Below are 13,670 nucleotides of genomic sequence, written 5' to 3' on the forward strand. Positions count from 1 at the left end.
TAAAAAATCTGCATACGTCTTTTATTATCTTTAAATATCTTGTTTCAACTGTAAATTTAGGCTTTTAATCAAATGATAGATTGCACTTTATTTGAAGACTGAACAGTCTGAATATTAAGAACTTTACAAATCTTAAGAACACCTAATTGAAATTCAAGCATTTTCAAGGATTTCAAGCACCCGTCTGAACCTTGTTAATGATTTGGCAATTCTTACGTTATTGTTGGATGCGACATGTTGCAATATGAGAAAATCCTCTCACCTGTGACATGGCTGATCTTCTGTCTGGCAACCAGAAGAGCCTTTCGTGTTTTCTCGTCCTTTTCGGCCATCTGCTGTCTCAGACTTTCCTCCTGCGTCGTTTTCTCCTGCAGCTCCTGCCTCAGGCGGTTCAGCTCCGTCTGCAGCCTGGACGATTGTTCCTGGACGTTACGCAGCTCAGTCTCCCGCTCTGTGACCACCTGAAGCGCAGGAGGGGACACAAAACAATTTCTTAATCTAAACATCAGAAAAGTCTTAAGCAAAGTCAAAACGGGTCTTAGAAGTTTAATGTGTTCGTTTTTTAATTCTTGACACTTGTGATGTTCAACCTTGTTGATGTTCTCCAGCTGTCCCTCCAGTTCTTTGGTTCTAGTCTCAGCCTGATTCAGGGAGTCTTTTACACTCTGCAGCTCTTGAGCTGAAGCTTGATGTGCCTCCTCGTCTTGGGATGGGCCTGCAGCGGCATCAGCAACGAGCTGCAGGACGCAAAAGAGATAGATGAAGAGAGAAATCAGTTGTAGTGGCACAGTGAAGAGGATTAGCTATTTTTACTATCAGTAAATAGTTTAAAATTAAATTCACTTGTTTGTTCTGTTCATTCAGTTTGCAAAAGCGATAAAGAGAGTAATACTTTTTACAAAAACAAGAAAGGCTGATCACTGCAAGGTTAGTGTGATCAATAACAAATGGAAGGATAAATCAGACTGAGTTTGGAAATGTTGGCCTTGTTCTGGAACTGAGTAACGGTTTACCAGCTGCTCTAATCGCTAATTTAAGATGGTGAAGGCAATTTAAAATGGCAACCCTGTAATCATTTTGTCTGTTTGAGAAATATTTGTGTTATAGCAACTGCTCCCTCACAGCATGGCATCATATAATCTTTTCTCCTAATATAAATCATTCCTATCAGCTCATGAAGGCAATAAAACATTTTAATTATCTTGTTATTTGGCTAAAATTTTATCAGTAGGTGATTTTTTTATTGTTATTGATTCAATCAACTATGCATTTTCTCCTAAGTGTTTAGAGAAACCCTTACCTTGTCATGTTGCACCTTTAGTTCATCATATTGCATCTTGTAGCGCCGTCCGATTTTCTTCACCTGGGTGATGGTTCGCACTTTTTCTTGGATTTCCTGGTTTTTAGTTTCCAGGTCCTTCCTCAACACATTTCTGTCGTCGTTTGCTTTACTCATACTTTCACGCATGTTCTGCATTTGTCCCTGGAGTGACGTTGTTAGGTTATTTATCCTGCGCAGCGACAAGGAGAAGAAAATATCAGCCAGGTTGGAGAAAAATAAGTGACAACATCCACAAAAGTCAACATTTCGGTAATTTGATTAAACAATATTTCATCACAAAAGAGAAAAAAAAAGTCTCTTACTTGTTCAACTCAGCTTTAAGTCGAGAGTTTTCCTCCGTGAGCTGCTGTATGCGTTTCAGATGTAGCTCTTTCTCGGTGTTGAGACGTTTGTACTCGTCAGGGTCCGAATCTTTTTGCTGACTCAGCAAATTCTGCAGGACACAATATATTAACATAAAACTTTCTCAGAACTTTTTTTAATGTCAAGGTAGAAAATACGTACAATTTATTGATTTATTATTATTGTCAGTGTTAATTGTTTTTTTTCTTCGTGTTATTTTTAACTACGCCACATGATGTCATTCATGTCACCATATCTGCTCATACACTCTCACACACACACGGTTAATAATACTCATTCTTAAAAACAATACTTTGTTTCTTTTTCTTTGTTTGCTTGTGATATTTATTTTTTCTTTCATTAATGCAATGTAGCAGTCCATGTACTTTCTCAGATTTTTTTCTTTAACCTCTAAACTGACCTGAGTTCGAGCCTTCCAGCGCTTTATGTCCTCCTCCAGGATCGCCTTCTCCGCCTGCAACATGCCGTTTTTCTCACTCAGCTCAGAGTTGCTTTGCTGCAGAGGAAAGACATCCGACTCCATCTTTTGCACCTGAAACACACGACATTCTTGAGTTGAATGTGAAGAAACGTGAAACTTCAAAAAATGAATTTAGAGATAAATCTAACAGCTTAGTGTACACTGTTGCAGTTCCAGTTGATGTCTTCATTATGGTGCTGGCATGATGACATAGCTGAATTTTAAAAAAATTAATTGGGTGCACATTAATTGGAATTTATTTAGGATTTTACTTTAATTTGCACAAGATACAAATTATGCATCCAGGCTTAAAATACACCCATAAACAAAGAATTGAAAATATTAGTGGGAGTTTACATTTGAGCCCCTCTGTATATTTATGACCACATGATTATTAGTGGAAATTCAAACTTGTGCATATAATCATATCATTTTGGTATAAAACCAGGGAAAATAGTTAATTTAAGGCTCAAAATTAAGATGAAATTTATGAAGCTTATATGTGACAACAAATTTCTGACTGTAACTGAACAACAGACGCATGAAGAGTTCAACCAGTTTTTTCCAATAATATGAGGTGGCCACCTTAGCTTTAGTTTGCTGCAGTTCCTGCTCCATTTTGGTTTTCTCCTCTCTCAGCATCTTGTTGGTCTCCACCAAGATATTCATCGTTTCAGTCTTCTTCATCAGCTCATCATGCTGGGCCAGAGTCTTTGCAGTCACCTGAGATAAGTCAGCATTTAGGGATTAGAAGCAGAACATAGTAGGTGTTTGGAAACTTATGTTGATAATAAGTTAATAGTGCAAGTGCATTTTTAAACAAGTGAAACACACCTGCATTCTCTCCCTTGCAGCAGTCAGACTGTCCCGCACCTCCCTAAGTTCTCGTTCCAAGTGTTCAACTCTCAGACGGTGACGTAAGCTCTCCCCTTGCGCCATCTCAAACCGGGATTCAGCAATCTCCTTTTCCCGACGAACAAACCTGCGTATGAAAATTTTAATAAAATTAAAAAATAAACAAGAAGAATGGGCGGGGCACCAAGAAAAGCAGCACATATTAATCAGTACAGAAGAGAAAGACTTCAGTTTCTTTGTTGTTGAAATATTAGAGAAAACTTTGAAGGGGAGAACTACCTCAGAATCTCAAGCAGCTGATCTTGAGATTTTCCCTCTTCACTCAAAGAAACGTTCAGCGAGCTCTCATTGGTGGCACGCTGAATATTGGCGGCCATGTTGGTGCTCATGCTTTGGACCTGCTCATGTAGGAGGGTGTTCTGCCTCTGCAGCTCCTCATAGCGACTTTCCATCTTTGACGTTTCCTCCTATAAGATATCATGGATACAGTAATTAATCAAGAACAAAAACAATGGATAAGGTTTTAATTTAAATTTCTTTTGGCTTGCAGTAACTTGTTCTGACCAAACCTTTAGGATCTTTTCCTGCACCTCCCAGGAGACTCTGGCCTCCAGCAGCTCAGCGCCGACTCGCTGGACTTTCTCCTCCAGCTGGTTTCTGAGCTCGCCGGCCTGCAGGGCCTGAGCCTTGGCGGCTTGCAGGGCCTCCACGTCGGCTGCGTGCAGCATCATCTCCCGCTCGTATTTATCTTGAGCTTCAGCTGCCAGCTTTGCCTTGGGGGAGGGAGAAAAAGATTTCATGTGTTGTTCATGTGCAGGGCTCCCAACAAGCTCCATCAGCACCAATGTAGCTGGTGTTTTGACAAAATAACAATTCTGGTTTATTACTGTGAAAACGGAACTGATAACAGAAGTTTTCTGAGATGGTGTTAATGTCGGAACCGGATTTTTGGTTCAGGGTCACAGATGTTTCTTTGTAAGAAGTCTGAGAAAAAGACTCCTTGAGATGAGGGAGTTGGATGGGAGGTGTCTGTATGTTACTAAAGAGATTATTAGAGAGAATTGTATGATTTAAGTTTCACTTCTTACTCTTCTACTTCTCTCTCTAGCTTGATCTCTGAGAATAAATGATTTACTTGTTACTCTGTCTAAATAAAACATCAAAAGACAAATGTGCATTTTTCTTTGATTAACTCAGTGTTTCACTATTATTAATAAGACAATTTACCACACTGGTTATTTTCAATTAACCTATCTGTCTTAAATGCATGAACTATAAACACTGGTACATGTCAATAAAAGGCAAATATCACTAAAAACTTAATTAAGGGGATTCAACTTAAAAAGTGAAATACATATTAAACAGAATCAATACAGAAACAGCAACTTATTGTAAACACCTTTCTGTGTTTTATTCTGTGTCATGATCACTAAATTAACAAAAGTCAGATATAAAAGTGTAAATAGCAAACAGTATGGAACAAACGAGGCAAGTTTTAAACCAAAAGTCACAAGAGTCTGGATCACACTTCAATTTTTGTGTGGATTTTTGGAGTAATGCTACAGCCACTATAAACATTACAAAAGAATTGATAGCTTACGTGAAATATTAAGAGTATAAACTTTATTATTCTTAAGGAAAACTGGTTAAATGATGCAAAGAGCAAAGTGAATAACTTTCTCCTCCTCCTGTTTTTAAGAAAATGTTGAATTTGATTTTGTTCCACTCCTTTTCTATACACTACTATAATCACAGTTATGAAGCTTGACTATCATAGCTCATCGCAACATTATGTCATCTGCATGGTTTCTTTTTTTATTGCCTTATAATGTATTCAAAATAAACAACTAGGTATATTAATTTATGCAAGTATCAATGCTGGAATAAAAAACAACAAATTTTTAAAATGTTTTAATTTATTACCTTGAACCTGTATGTTGCAATATCCTCACAGATGCTTATAAAAAACAAACTAAACTGATGTTTGTTGGGTTATGCTTACCTGCTCCTGTCTGTCCTGCAGAGCCTGCTGCTTCTGGGTTTCAGCTATAGCCAGCTGCTGAAGCACGGCCTGGTGATCTGTCTGCGCACCGCTGAGGCTTCTCTTCAGGTCATTAATCTAACACACAAACCGGTAAATATGTCACAAAAAATGTGAGAAAAAGGAGAAGCCCATCATACTAATTTATGATCTCCAGCCGTTTCCAGTTTGATGATGGTGGATTTCAGACCTGCTCCTCCAGAGATGCCAGGTCTTTTTTCTTGCTCTCCTCCAAGTCCTGCTTTTCCTTCTCTGCTTCCTGGAGTTTCTCTTCCAGCGTCCGGTGTCGCTCCTGAGCTTCCTTCAAACAAGCCTCAACTGACAGGCGAGCCTGCTCCGTTACCTGGGGAGTGGGCATGTACAGGCAAGAAGTCAACACAAATGTCAGACGAATTGTAGATAAAAACGAAGAGGAGGACTTCTGTTTTTCAAGCAACATCAGGAACCAAACTTTTTTTTGACCATTTAAATCAAACCTGGGCATTGTACGGCCCCCGGGCCGCATACGGCCCTTTGATTGACTCTGACCGGCCCGTGTAACGTTAATTGGAAATTACAAAATAAACATATTTTCTTATTTTACCTGATGCATGGACTGAAGCTGCATTGCTTTTATTTTGAAGTTGTTTTTTATTTACGTACATGATGACGCAAAACGTATATTGAGGCATGTGCGTGATTTGATCGTTGTCACTAGCAAGTCACAAGAGGACTTTAGCCCTCAGAAATGTCTGCTCATGCTAAAAAAAGAAAGGTAGATGCCGAATGCAGGGTTTTCATCAAAAATTGGACTGCTAAGTATTTATTTACTGAAGTGAGAGGTAAAGCCGTGTGTTTAGTTTGCGGGGAGCAGATCGCCGTGTTTAAGGACTACAATTTGAGTCGGCATTACGAGACAAAACACGGGGAGAAATACAAGAACGTGACTAATGCTGAAAGGGCGCGGACATCGGAAGCTTTGCTAGCTAAACTGCAAAAGCAGCAAGGCTTTTTTACCAAGCTTCACACATCCAGGGATGCAGCAACCAAGACCAGCTTTGTGATAGCTCACAAAATCGCTAAAACCAGTAAGCCATTCTCGGAGGGGGAGTTTATCAAAGAGTGCTTGGTGGACTCTGCAGCTTTAATATGCCCTGAAAAAAAAGAAGAATTTGAGAAAGTCCCGCTCTCCAGGCGAACCGTGACGAGAAGGGTCGAGGACATATCGTGCAATCTGGAGCTTCAGCTGCAACGTGAAGTGGCAAATTTTGACTTTTTCTCCTTGGCTTTGGATGAAAGCTGTGATGTCCGTGACACAGCCCAGTTACTTGTATTTGTCCGCGGGATAACGCCGGACTTCAAGATTACGGAGGAGCTGGCAGCAATGCGGTCGATGAAAGGAACAACTACAGGGAGCGATCTCTTCATGGAGGTGAATGCGTGCATGGACACACTGGGACTGAAATGGGACAGACTGGCAGGTGTCACAACGGACGGTTGTCCAAATTTTACAGGGAAAAATGTGGGACTTTTAAAACGTATGCAAGATAAAGTGGCTGAAATCGACGCAGATCAGGAATTAATATTTTTGCATTGTATTATACACCAACATGTGTTGTGCAAGTCGGTGCTAAAAATGAACCATGTTATTAATGTTGTTAGTAACATAGTAAACTTCATCAGGGCACGGGCATTGAATCACAGACAGTTTGTCGCACTTTTGGAGGACCATGCGTCTGAGCATAGTGACATCAGTTACCACACACCTGTCAGATGGCTCAGCCTGGGCAAAGTGCTAAAAAGAGTTTGGGATCTGAAAACAGAGATTCGAGAGTTTTGTGAGATGAAAGGCAAAGACATCCCAGAGCTCTCAGATGAGGACTGGATGGCAGATTTTGCATTTGCTGTTGATGTGACCGCACTGATGAATGACCTGAATACCAAACTGCAAGGCAGGGGCCTTTTTGTTCATGAAATGCACACCCTGGTGAAGGCTTTCATGAAAAAGATGTTGTTTCTTTCAAGCCAACTGGAGAACAACAATCTCACTCACATGCAAACCCTGAAAGAAGTCACACCATCAGCCGATCACCTCCGCAGGTACTCATCCATGTTAGGAGCATTGCATTGTGAGTTTTCAAGGAGATTTGAAGATCTCAGGACAATCGAGGATGAAATGCACATGATTTCCTCTCCCTTTACCTGCAGTGTGGATAATGCACCCAGTGATGTTCAGCTGGAACTCATTGACCTGCAGTCTGATGCAGTACTGGCAGAGCTCTTTAAATCAGGATCTCTGCTGGATTTCTACTCTTCTCTCAAGGAGGAGAACTTTCCAAACATGAAGAGACATGCTCAGAAGATGTTGGTTCTCTTTGGCTCTACCTACATATGTGAACAAACATTTTCAATGATGAAGTTCATGAAATCCAGTTACAGATCATCTCTCACTGACGATCATCTGTCAGCTGTGCTTCGCATCTCCACCTCAGACATTCAACCTGATTTTGATGCACTCGTTAAAGCCCAGCAGAGACTAGATTTCTCTCACTGAACAAGAAAAAATAACTTAAAAATGTAAAAAGTTTTAAATGGTTGAGTTGTGCAAGATTTTAATTATATTGTGGTTATTTTTATTTGCATGTTTAGCGTGTTTTTATGATGCCGTTTTAGGGATTAATTGCCTTTCCCATTGTTTTGTGAAATTCGCTTGAATAAATTACATTTTTTGGAAGGCAACCTCATGTTTTCATTGCTTAATTATAACATGTACTCTTACCAGCTTGTCAAAACAATGCTATTTACTGCTTTTTACAAAGAAGTACAGTTCATATTATGCAGAATTGAGATCAGCCTTTTGGCCGGCCCTCCACAATATTTTCTGTTTCTCATGTGGCCCCATGGAAAAAATAATTGCCCACCCCTGATTTAAATTAATACTTCATTGGTATATTAGGAGTAATTTATAAGAACGTAGCAAAAACAAAATCTTACCAAGTATTTTTGGTCTAGTTTCTACAAAAACATCTTAGAACGCTTGAAATAATACAAAAGTAACTTACAAGTAACTGTTCAGCAACATGTAGGAACTTGTTTTAAGTCAATAGATCCTTAATATTGATGAGAAAGATTATTTCACTTATACGTAAAAAAAAATTTAAAGTCTTGTTCCTGTGGCAGATAATTTCACTCATAGCTCACACGTTTTCATTAATATTAAGGAATCATTGACTTAAAACAAGCTCTTGCGTCTTACTGAAAAGTTACTTGTAAGTTAGTTTTGTCTTTTTTCCAGTGTGTTAAGATATTTGCAATAGAAACTAGAACAGAAATACTTTATAAGATTTTCTGTTTTTGCTGTGAATGACAGAAATGTTGATAAAGTCTGATTAGACACTACGATTTGTTTCCAAAATATTACTGCCATTCATAAAATCTTGTTTTTAAACAATTTATACTATTGTGAGGCGGTTCTTTGTGCGTGCTTTCGTGGATAAGTGCTTTTCCATCACTGCTTTGGCATAAATATAAAGTGGTTAAATGTATAAAACAGAATGGAATTTCTCTATAACTTTCTTTACAGAACTGAGGATGGTAAAACATGTAAGCGGTTTATGATGTGAGAGTCTTGTAAACTGGTGGTGGGTTGTGCCTACATGGTATCCTGACCTGCTTCTCTGTCTCCAGGGACTCCTCCAAGCTTTGAGCCATGGCTCTGTACTGCTCCATGCTGGAGGTAGCAGCCCTCAGGCTCTCTGCCAGTTCCTCTGCTCGGGTTTCAGCCAGCTGCAGGCGGCCCTGGAGCTCCTCCCTCTCTTGATCTGAACCCTGCAGGCCTGCAACAAGACAGAACAGCTTGGAGAGCGTGTACAGGAAAACAAAATCATTTAAAGTCTTGAGTCTTTAAAAAAAAAAAAGTGTGGCTGAAACCCTTTATAGATGGCAATTCAAATAACCTAAAACTGGGGCATCTACAACTGAGTCAAACCACAGCAATACGGACAACTGTAAAAAAAAAAAAAAAAAAGGTGTAATTGTGTTTTATTAACATTCTTTGCACGCACATTTAAATAACTGAAAGAGAACCAATTAACTGCTTCATTTAAGCAGACTTTATAACATCCAGTGAAAACATGTTTATGTTTAAGTACACTTTATACAATAAACTATGCAGTTCTCCTACACATTTCTAGTAAAAGTATTTTTGCCAAGAAAGTACACCAACATCAACCGTGCATATAAAAAAATAACAGGGAAAAAGAAAATGGAAATGGCATTAGAAGAATGGCAACATGTCTGCGTAAGTCAGAGCACAACAAACTCCAGGCTGTGGGGAGAGTTTGGGTGGAAAAATCTCACTAGATAAAGAGAAAGTAAACCAGGTTTTCCATATTTACTTCTGCATTATTTTTGTGGAAATATAGAAGCAAATAAAGCACATATATTCTGAGTGAAAAATTAGAGTTGTTTTGAAGAAATGTAAATGGCACAATTTAAATAATCTGTGGGTAGGCCTGTCACAATAAACCAATTAATCGCATAATAAATTAAAAGAAACTAAATTTTAATTTACTTGATTTATCGTTTTTCTCTTTTCTCCCAAAACTGATATTCAGTCTGGTTCTTTGGTCTCAACTGTCCCTTTTGTTGAAAGACAATTTTGTTTACAGAGACTTCATAATTTATTTTATTTGTGTTTCTGTTGTTTTGTTTTATTTATTTTGGATATTTAAAATGTCTTCCAGTACCAGTGTTTACCAGTGTCACAACAAGGATCTGGTCCCAGCTAACTGCTCCCTCAATACAACAACAACTGAATATTATTAAGGATACAACTGGCTTTCATTCTCAGACAAGACAAGATACTTTTGTGAATAAGTGGGAAAAATGGACACAATATGACAACCAAGAAGAAACATAATGAAATCCAACACCGTTATCAAAAGACCCTTCTAAATTCCAGACATTTGCAACTGAGATGTTTTGTTTCATTTTTATCATTTTCTTCTGTCTAAATATATGTTTACTTTTATGTTCTCTTCATGAATACTGTGAGGCGGGGCTGCAATACTCTGTAAAATGTCTGTGGTATATCCTTACATGTTGGTGTCCAGTGAAAATGTTCATTAAAATTAAAGTTGAAAAATTAAAGTATTTATGCTAACCTCTGAAGACGGGTGTGGACGGCGAGCCCAGGGTGTGGCGTGCCTCGGTGCGGCCTTGCTGCATCCTCAGGGTGTTGAGCTCCAACTCAGCCGCATTCAGCAGCTCTTTGGTTTTCTGATGTAAGGCCACCTGCGTCTCCAGCTGCCTTTTGACGTCTATTAGTTGGACCTGCAAATTAAAAAAATATATATTTTTTTTGTGTATGTACATACTATAACATCAATTCATTTCAGGAAATAACTTCGACATGATGTTTACTTCTTGGGTCCTGCTGCACAGATGGCGCTGTTCCACTTCCTGCTCCAGCCTCTTCTGAAGCTGGGAGATCTGCAGTTCCTGCTTTTCGATCTGGCTGTTGAGACGCTGACGTGTGTCGGCCTCAGCCCGCTCCAGAGTGGCCTGAAGTACAGAAAGAAAGACAATTCCAGCTTCTGCTACCTGATCGTTACTAAAGTAGGTAAAGGTAAATCTTCAGTTACTTGTATGGCCTGGAGATTGGTCAGCAATAGATTCTGGCTCTGCTGTTGGGTCACAAATGTCTCTTTCTCCTGGTTCAGCCTGGACTCCACCAGCTTCAGCATGTCTCTCTCCTTGCGCAGCTTCTCAGCCTGACCCTGAGTGATGAGATGAGATAAATAATGAGGTAGCTCGATTCACCTCAGAAAAAGGGGCCTGCAAAAGTCTTCATAAGAGCATAATTGTGACATGTGAAGAAAATGACATGCAATTTTCAACATGTTTCACAAATAAAAAACTAAAAACTGAGAAATGCACAAATATTCACCTCTCCTTACTTTGATATCGCAATAAAATACAGTGTGATCAATAGATTTAGAAGTCAACTAATTAGTGAAAAGAAACCACGGTGCAATGATTATTTTAGTAATAGATTATTCTGACAGTTGATTAACTGGAGAAAAAACATTGACACATTCTGCAGATTTTTCATTTAACCACTAAACCCTTTTCAGGCTCTTTCCAGGCACAGTAGAAATCAAGCTAGCGAACCTCAGTCAAGGTAAGTTTCTCCTTTGTAGCTTTCAGGTCTTCATTTAGTGTGTGGACAGTCTGCTCAAGTTTCTGTGTGGTGGCGGCCATCTTCTGTTCTTTCTCTCTAAGTGAGGCGATCTCTTTCCTGTAGCCCTCAACGTTATCCTGCAGCATCTCATACCTGCAGACGCAGAAGTCAGTGGAATAACATTTCTGCACAATCTAATTTATTTTCTAAGCAGTTTATAAGAACTAGGTTTGGATCACTGAACTTTACCTCTTTGATGCAAACTCTAGCTGAGTTGATATTTTGGCATTTTGAGAGCGGAGGTCAGAGAGCTGCTCCTGCAGCTTTTCATTCTGCTCGTTCATCGCCTTATCGCTGTCCAGCCGCTCCTTCTTATAGGCAGAGAACACTTCCTGCAACTGAACATAAAACCAGACAAATGTATTTACTTTCATATATATTTATCTTCTCTGAGGGGGAATAAAGTAACTACAATATAGTAAGACTTAATTCATACCATGTCAAGTTTTTCCACGTCAAAAGATGTATGAGTTTTTAAAGAAAACCTAGCAGCAGTTCTGTGGTGTTCTTTACAAAAGTATCCTAAAATATATGTTTTAGCAGTGATAATTAATTTTTCCTCTGAAATTTGGTAAAGAAAGACTTAAGAAATTTTTTACAACACTTTTATTTCTTGCAAAGGTAAGAAAAAGGTCAATGGTTTGCAAAGACCTCTTCTCTATAGAGTGAACAATGCCATCTGCTGGCCTTCCTAAAACTAATGATCATTTACAAAAATACAGATCAAAATACTGGGTTCCTATTGATTGTTTTTCTACACATGACTAAAATAAAAACTTTTCCAGTTTTAAATTTTTGTTATGTTTTCTTCTTGTATGTTTTTATAGAATTCTGTACATTCAGGAACAAAACATTTAGCTTGTTGGGTTTTAACCGCAAGTTTAAAATACACAAAATTCGAATGCAAACACTTGCAAGTTGTGAATAAGTTGTTGGTCACCTGCCGCAGCGCTGCCTTGGCCTCCAGCGCCTCGGCAGACTCGGCCATGGTCACGAGTGCAGTGGGAGTGGTTGCTGGTGAACGTCGGGGGTTCGATGTCAGAGAAAACTCCTCCGGTGGTGTCCCTAAACATGGCAATATGTCAATAACATGAGTGAAGCCATATCAGTAAAAGGTTTATTGGACAAAAAAAGTAGACTGAAATGCTGGAAACCAAATTAGATTTAAACTGGAAATTGCAAACATAGAACCTTCATTCAAATGGAGTCAAAGTCGGATTCTCAGAGTGATTACTGTCTCACCTTGTTGAGGGAAAGCCACTCCGGTTGCCTGAGCCAGCAGTACACGGTACATGTCTCTCTGCCTCACGATGGACTCTGTCATCTTAATCTGCTGGCTGCGTTGTTCCTTCAGCGACTCCAACTCTGCCTGGGCTTTCTCTAAACTCTGCTCCAGCTCCACACGCCTAGAAGAGCACATCATCAGATTTAGAATCAGATTTTTGAGGATTTTATTTCTCCATCTGTGCAGATATTAAAGATGTAACAGACATACTTATTGCCAGTGCTCTCCTGCTCTTCTTTCTCCTGGGCGTCACTCAGATCCCTGAGGGCCACAAGAAGTCGCTGGTTTTGCTTCTGGAGCTCCTCCACGCTGCGGAAGGTCACCAGGTGTTGGCTGATGACCTCTGATGTGCTGCTGATGTCGGCTGAGCTCACTTCCTCCTCCTGAAGCACGTGGTTTCCACGGGCCTCTTCCAGCTCAATGAGCAACACTCGAACCTGACAAGATGAATAAAGGATTTTAGATCGATTTAATCTCCAAGGATAATTAAAAATGAATAAAGGTAGACGAGGAGCTTGAACCCACCTGTTGAGCCATGTCAGCCACCTGGAGTTCATATCTCTGACTGTCTCTTTCCAGGAGAGTAGATCGCTTATTGGCTTCATCAGCCTCGTTCTGCAGACGGTGAACTTCCTGTAAAATATACATTTAAACCCAAAACTTTAGGGTTAGGGGTAGAAACAGAAGACCAATGCAGAAGCAAGATCAATCCTTGAGCCTTTTCGCATTTTGTCGCTTTACAGTAACAAACCTCAAACAATTTCACTGGGATTTTATGTGATGCACCAACACAAAGCAGTGACTGACTGCGTAGAGGAAGGAAAATAATTCACGCTTCAACTATTGATTATATTAATAATCTATTATTCTGATAATCTGATAAAAAAGTGGGGTTTGAACCTTGGTCCTTTTTCATCCACAGTAATGCATTACTTTCTGTTGATCTACCACATAAACATCTCTATAGTATACTAAAGTTTGTGGTTCTAATGTGAGAAACTGAACATGTCATATTGATACATAAAAGTATAAATGTAATATTTTTTACTCCATTGTTAAGGAAAATATTGAAAGTCAACATAAAATAATAAACCTATACAG

The 13,670-nt window shown here is 39.2% G+C and overlaps 1 protein-coding gene across 3 annotated transcripts in view; it reads right to left on the reverse strand.

The window, feature by feature from the left end:
• tprb (translocated promoter region b, nuclear basket protein) overlaps positions 1–13,670 on the reverse strand; it is a 35,798-nt gene that overhangs the window by 17,671 nt on the left and 4,457 nt on the right. For all 3 annotated transcript variants that reach the window (XM_028027449.1, XM_028027446.1, XM_028027448.1), the window contains exons 13-33: positions 13,095–13,202; positions 12,780–13,006; positions 12,527–12,690; positions 12,225–12,349; positions 11,474–11,622; positions 11,215–11,377; positions 10,686–10,820; positions 10,465–10,605; positions 10,206–10,374; positions 8,710–8,876; positions 5,252–5,404; positions 5,023–5,139; positions 3,590–3,793; positions 3,300–3,487; positions 3,000–3,147; positions 2,751–2,888; positions 2,106–2,237; positions 1,645–1,775; positions 1,301–1,511; positions 591–737; positions 263–461 (exon numbers count right to left, since the gene is read on the reverse strand). In XM_028027449.1, the coding sequence (XP_027883250.1) occupies positions 263–461; positions 591–737; positions 1,301–1,511; positions 1,645–1,775; positions 2,106–2,237; positions 2,751–2,888; positions 3,000–3,147; positions 3,300–3,487; positions 3,590–3,793; positions 5,023–5,139; positions 5,252–5,404; positions 8,710–8,876; positions 10,206–10,374; positions 10,465–10,605; positions 10,686–10,820; positions 11,215–11,377; positions 11,474–11,622; positions 12,225–12,349; positions 12,527–12,690; positions 12,780–13,006; positions 13,095–13,202 (3,316 nt within the window). The remainder of the gene's footprint in view (positions 1–262; positions 462–590; positions 738–1,300; positions 1,512–1,644; positions 1,776–2,105; positions 2,238–2,750; positions 2,889–2,999; positions 3,148–3,299; positions 3,488–3,589; positions 3,794–5,022; positions 5,140–5,251; positions 5,405–8,709; positions 8,877–10,205; positions 10,375–10,464; positions 10,606–10,685; positions 10,821–11,214; positions 11,378–11,473; positions 11,623–12,224; positions 12,350–12,526; positions 12,691–12,779; positions 13,007–13,094; positions 13,203–13,670) is intronic.

The sequence above is a fragment of the Xiphophorus couchianus genome, chromosome 9, assembly GCF_001444195.1.
Source record: "Xiphophorus couchianus chromosome 9, X_couchianus-1.0, whole genome shotgun sequence".
In the NCBI taxonomy this organism is placed as follows: Eukaryota; Metazoa; Chordata; class Actinopteri; order Cyprinodontiformes; family Poeciliidae; genus Xiphophorus; species Xiphophorus couchianus.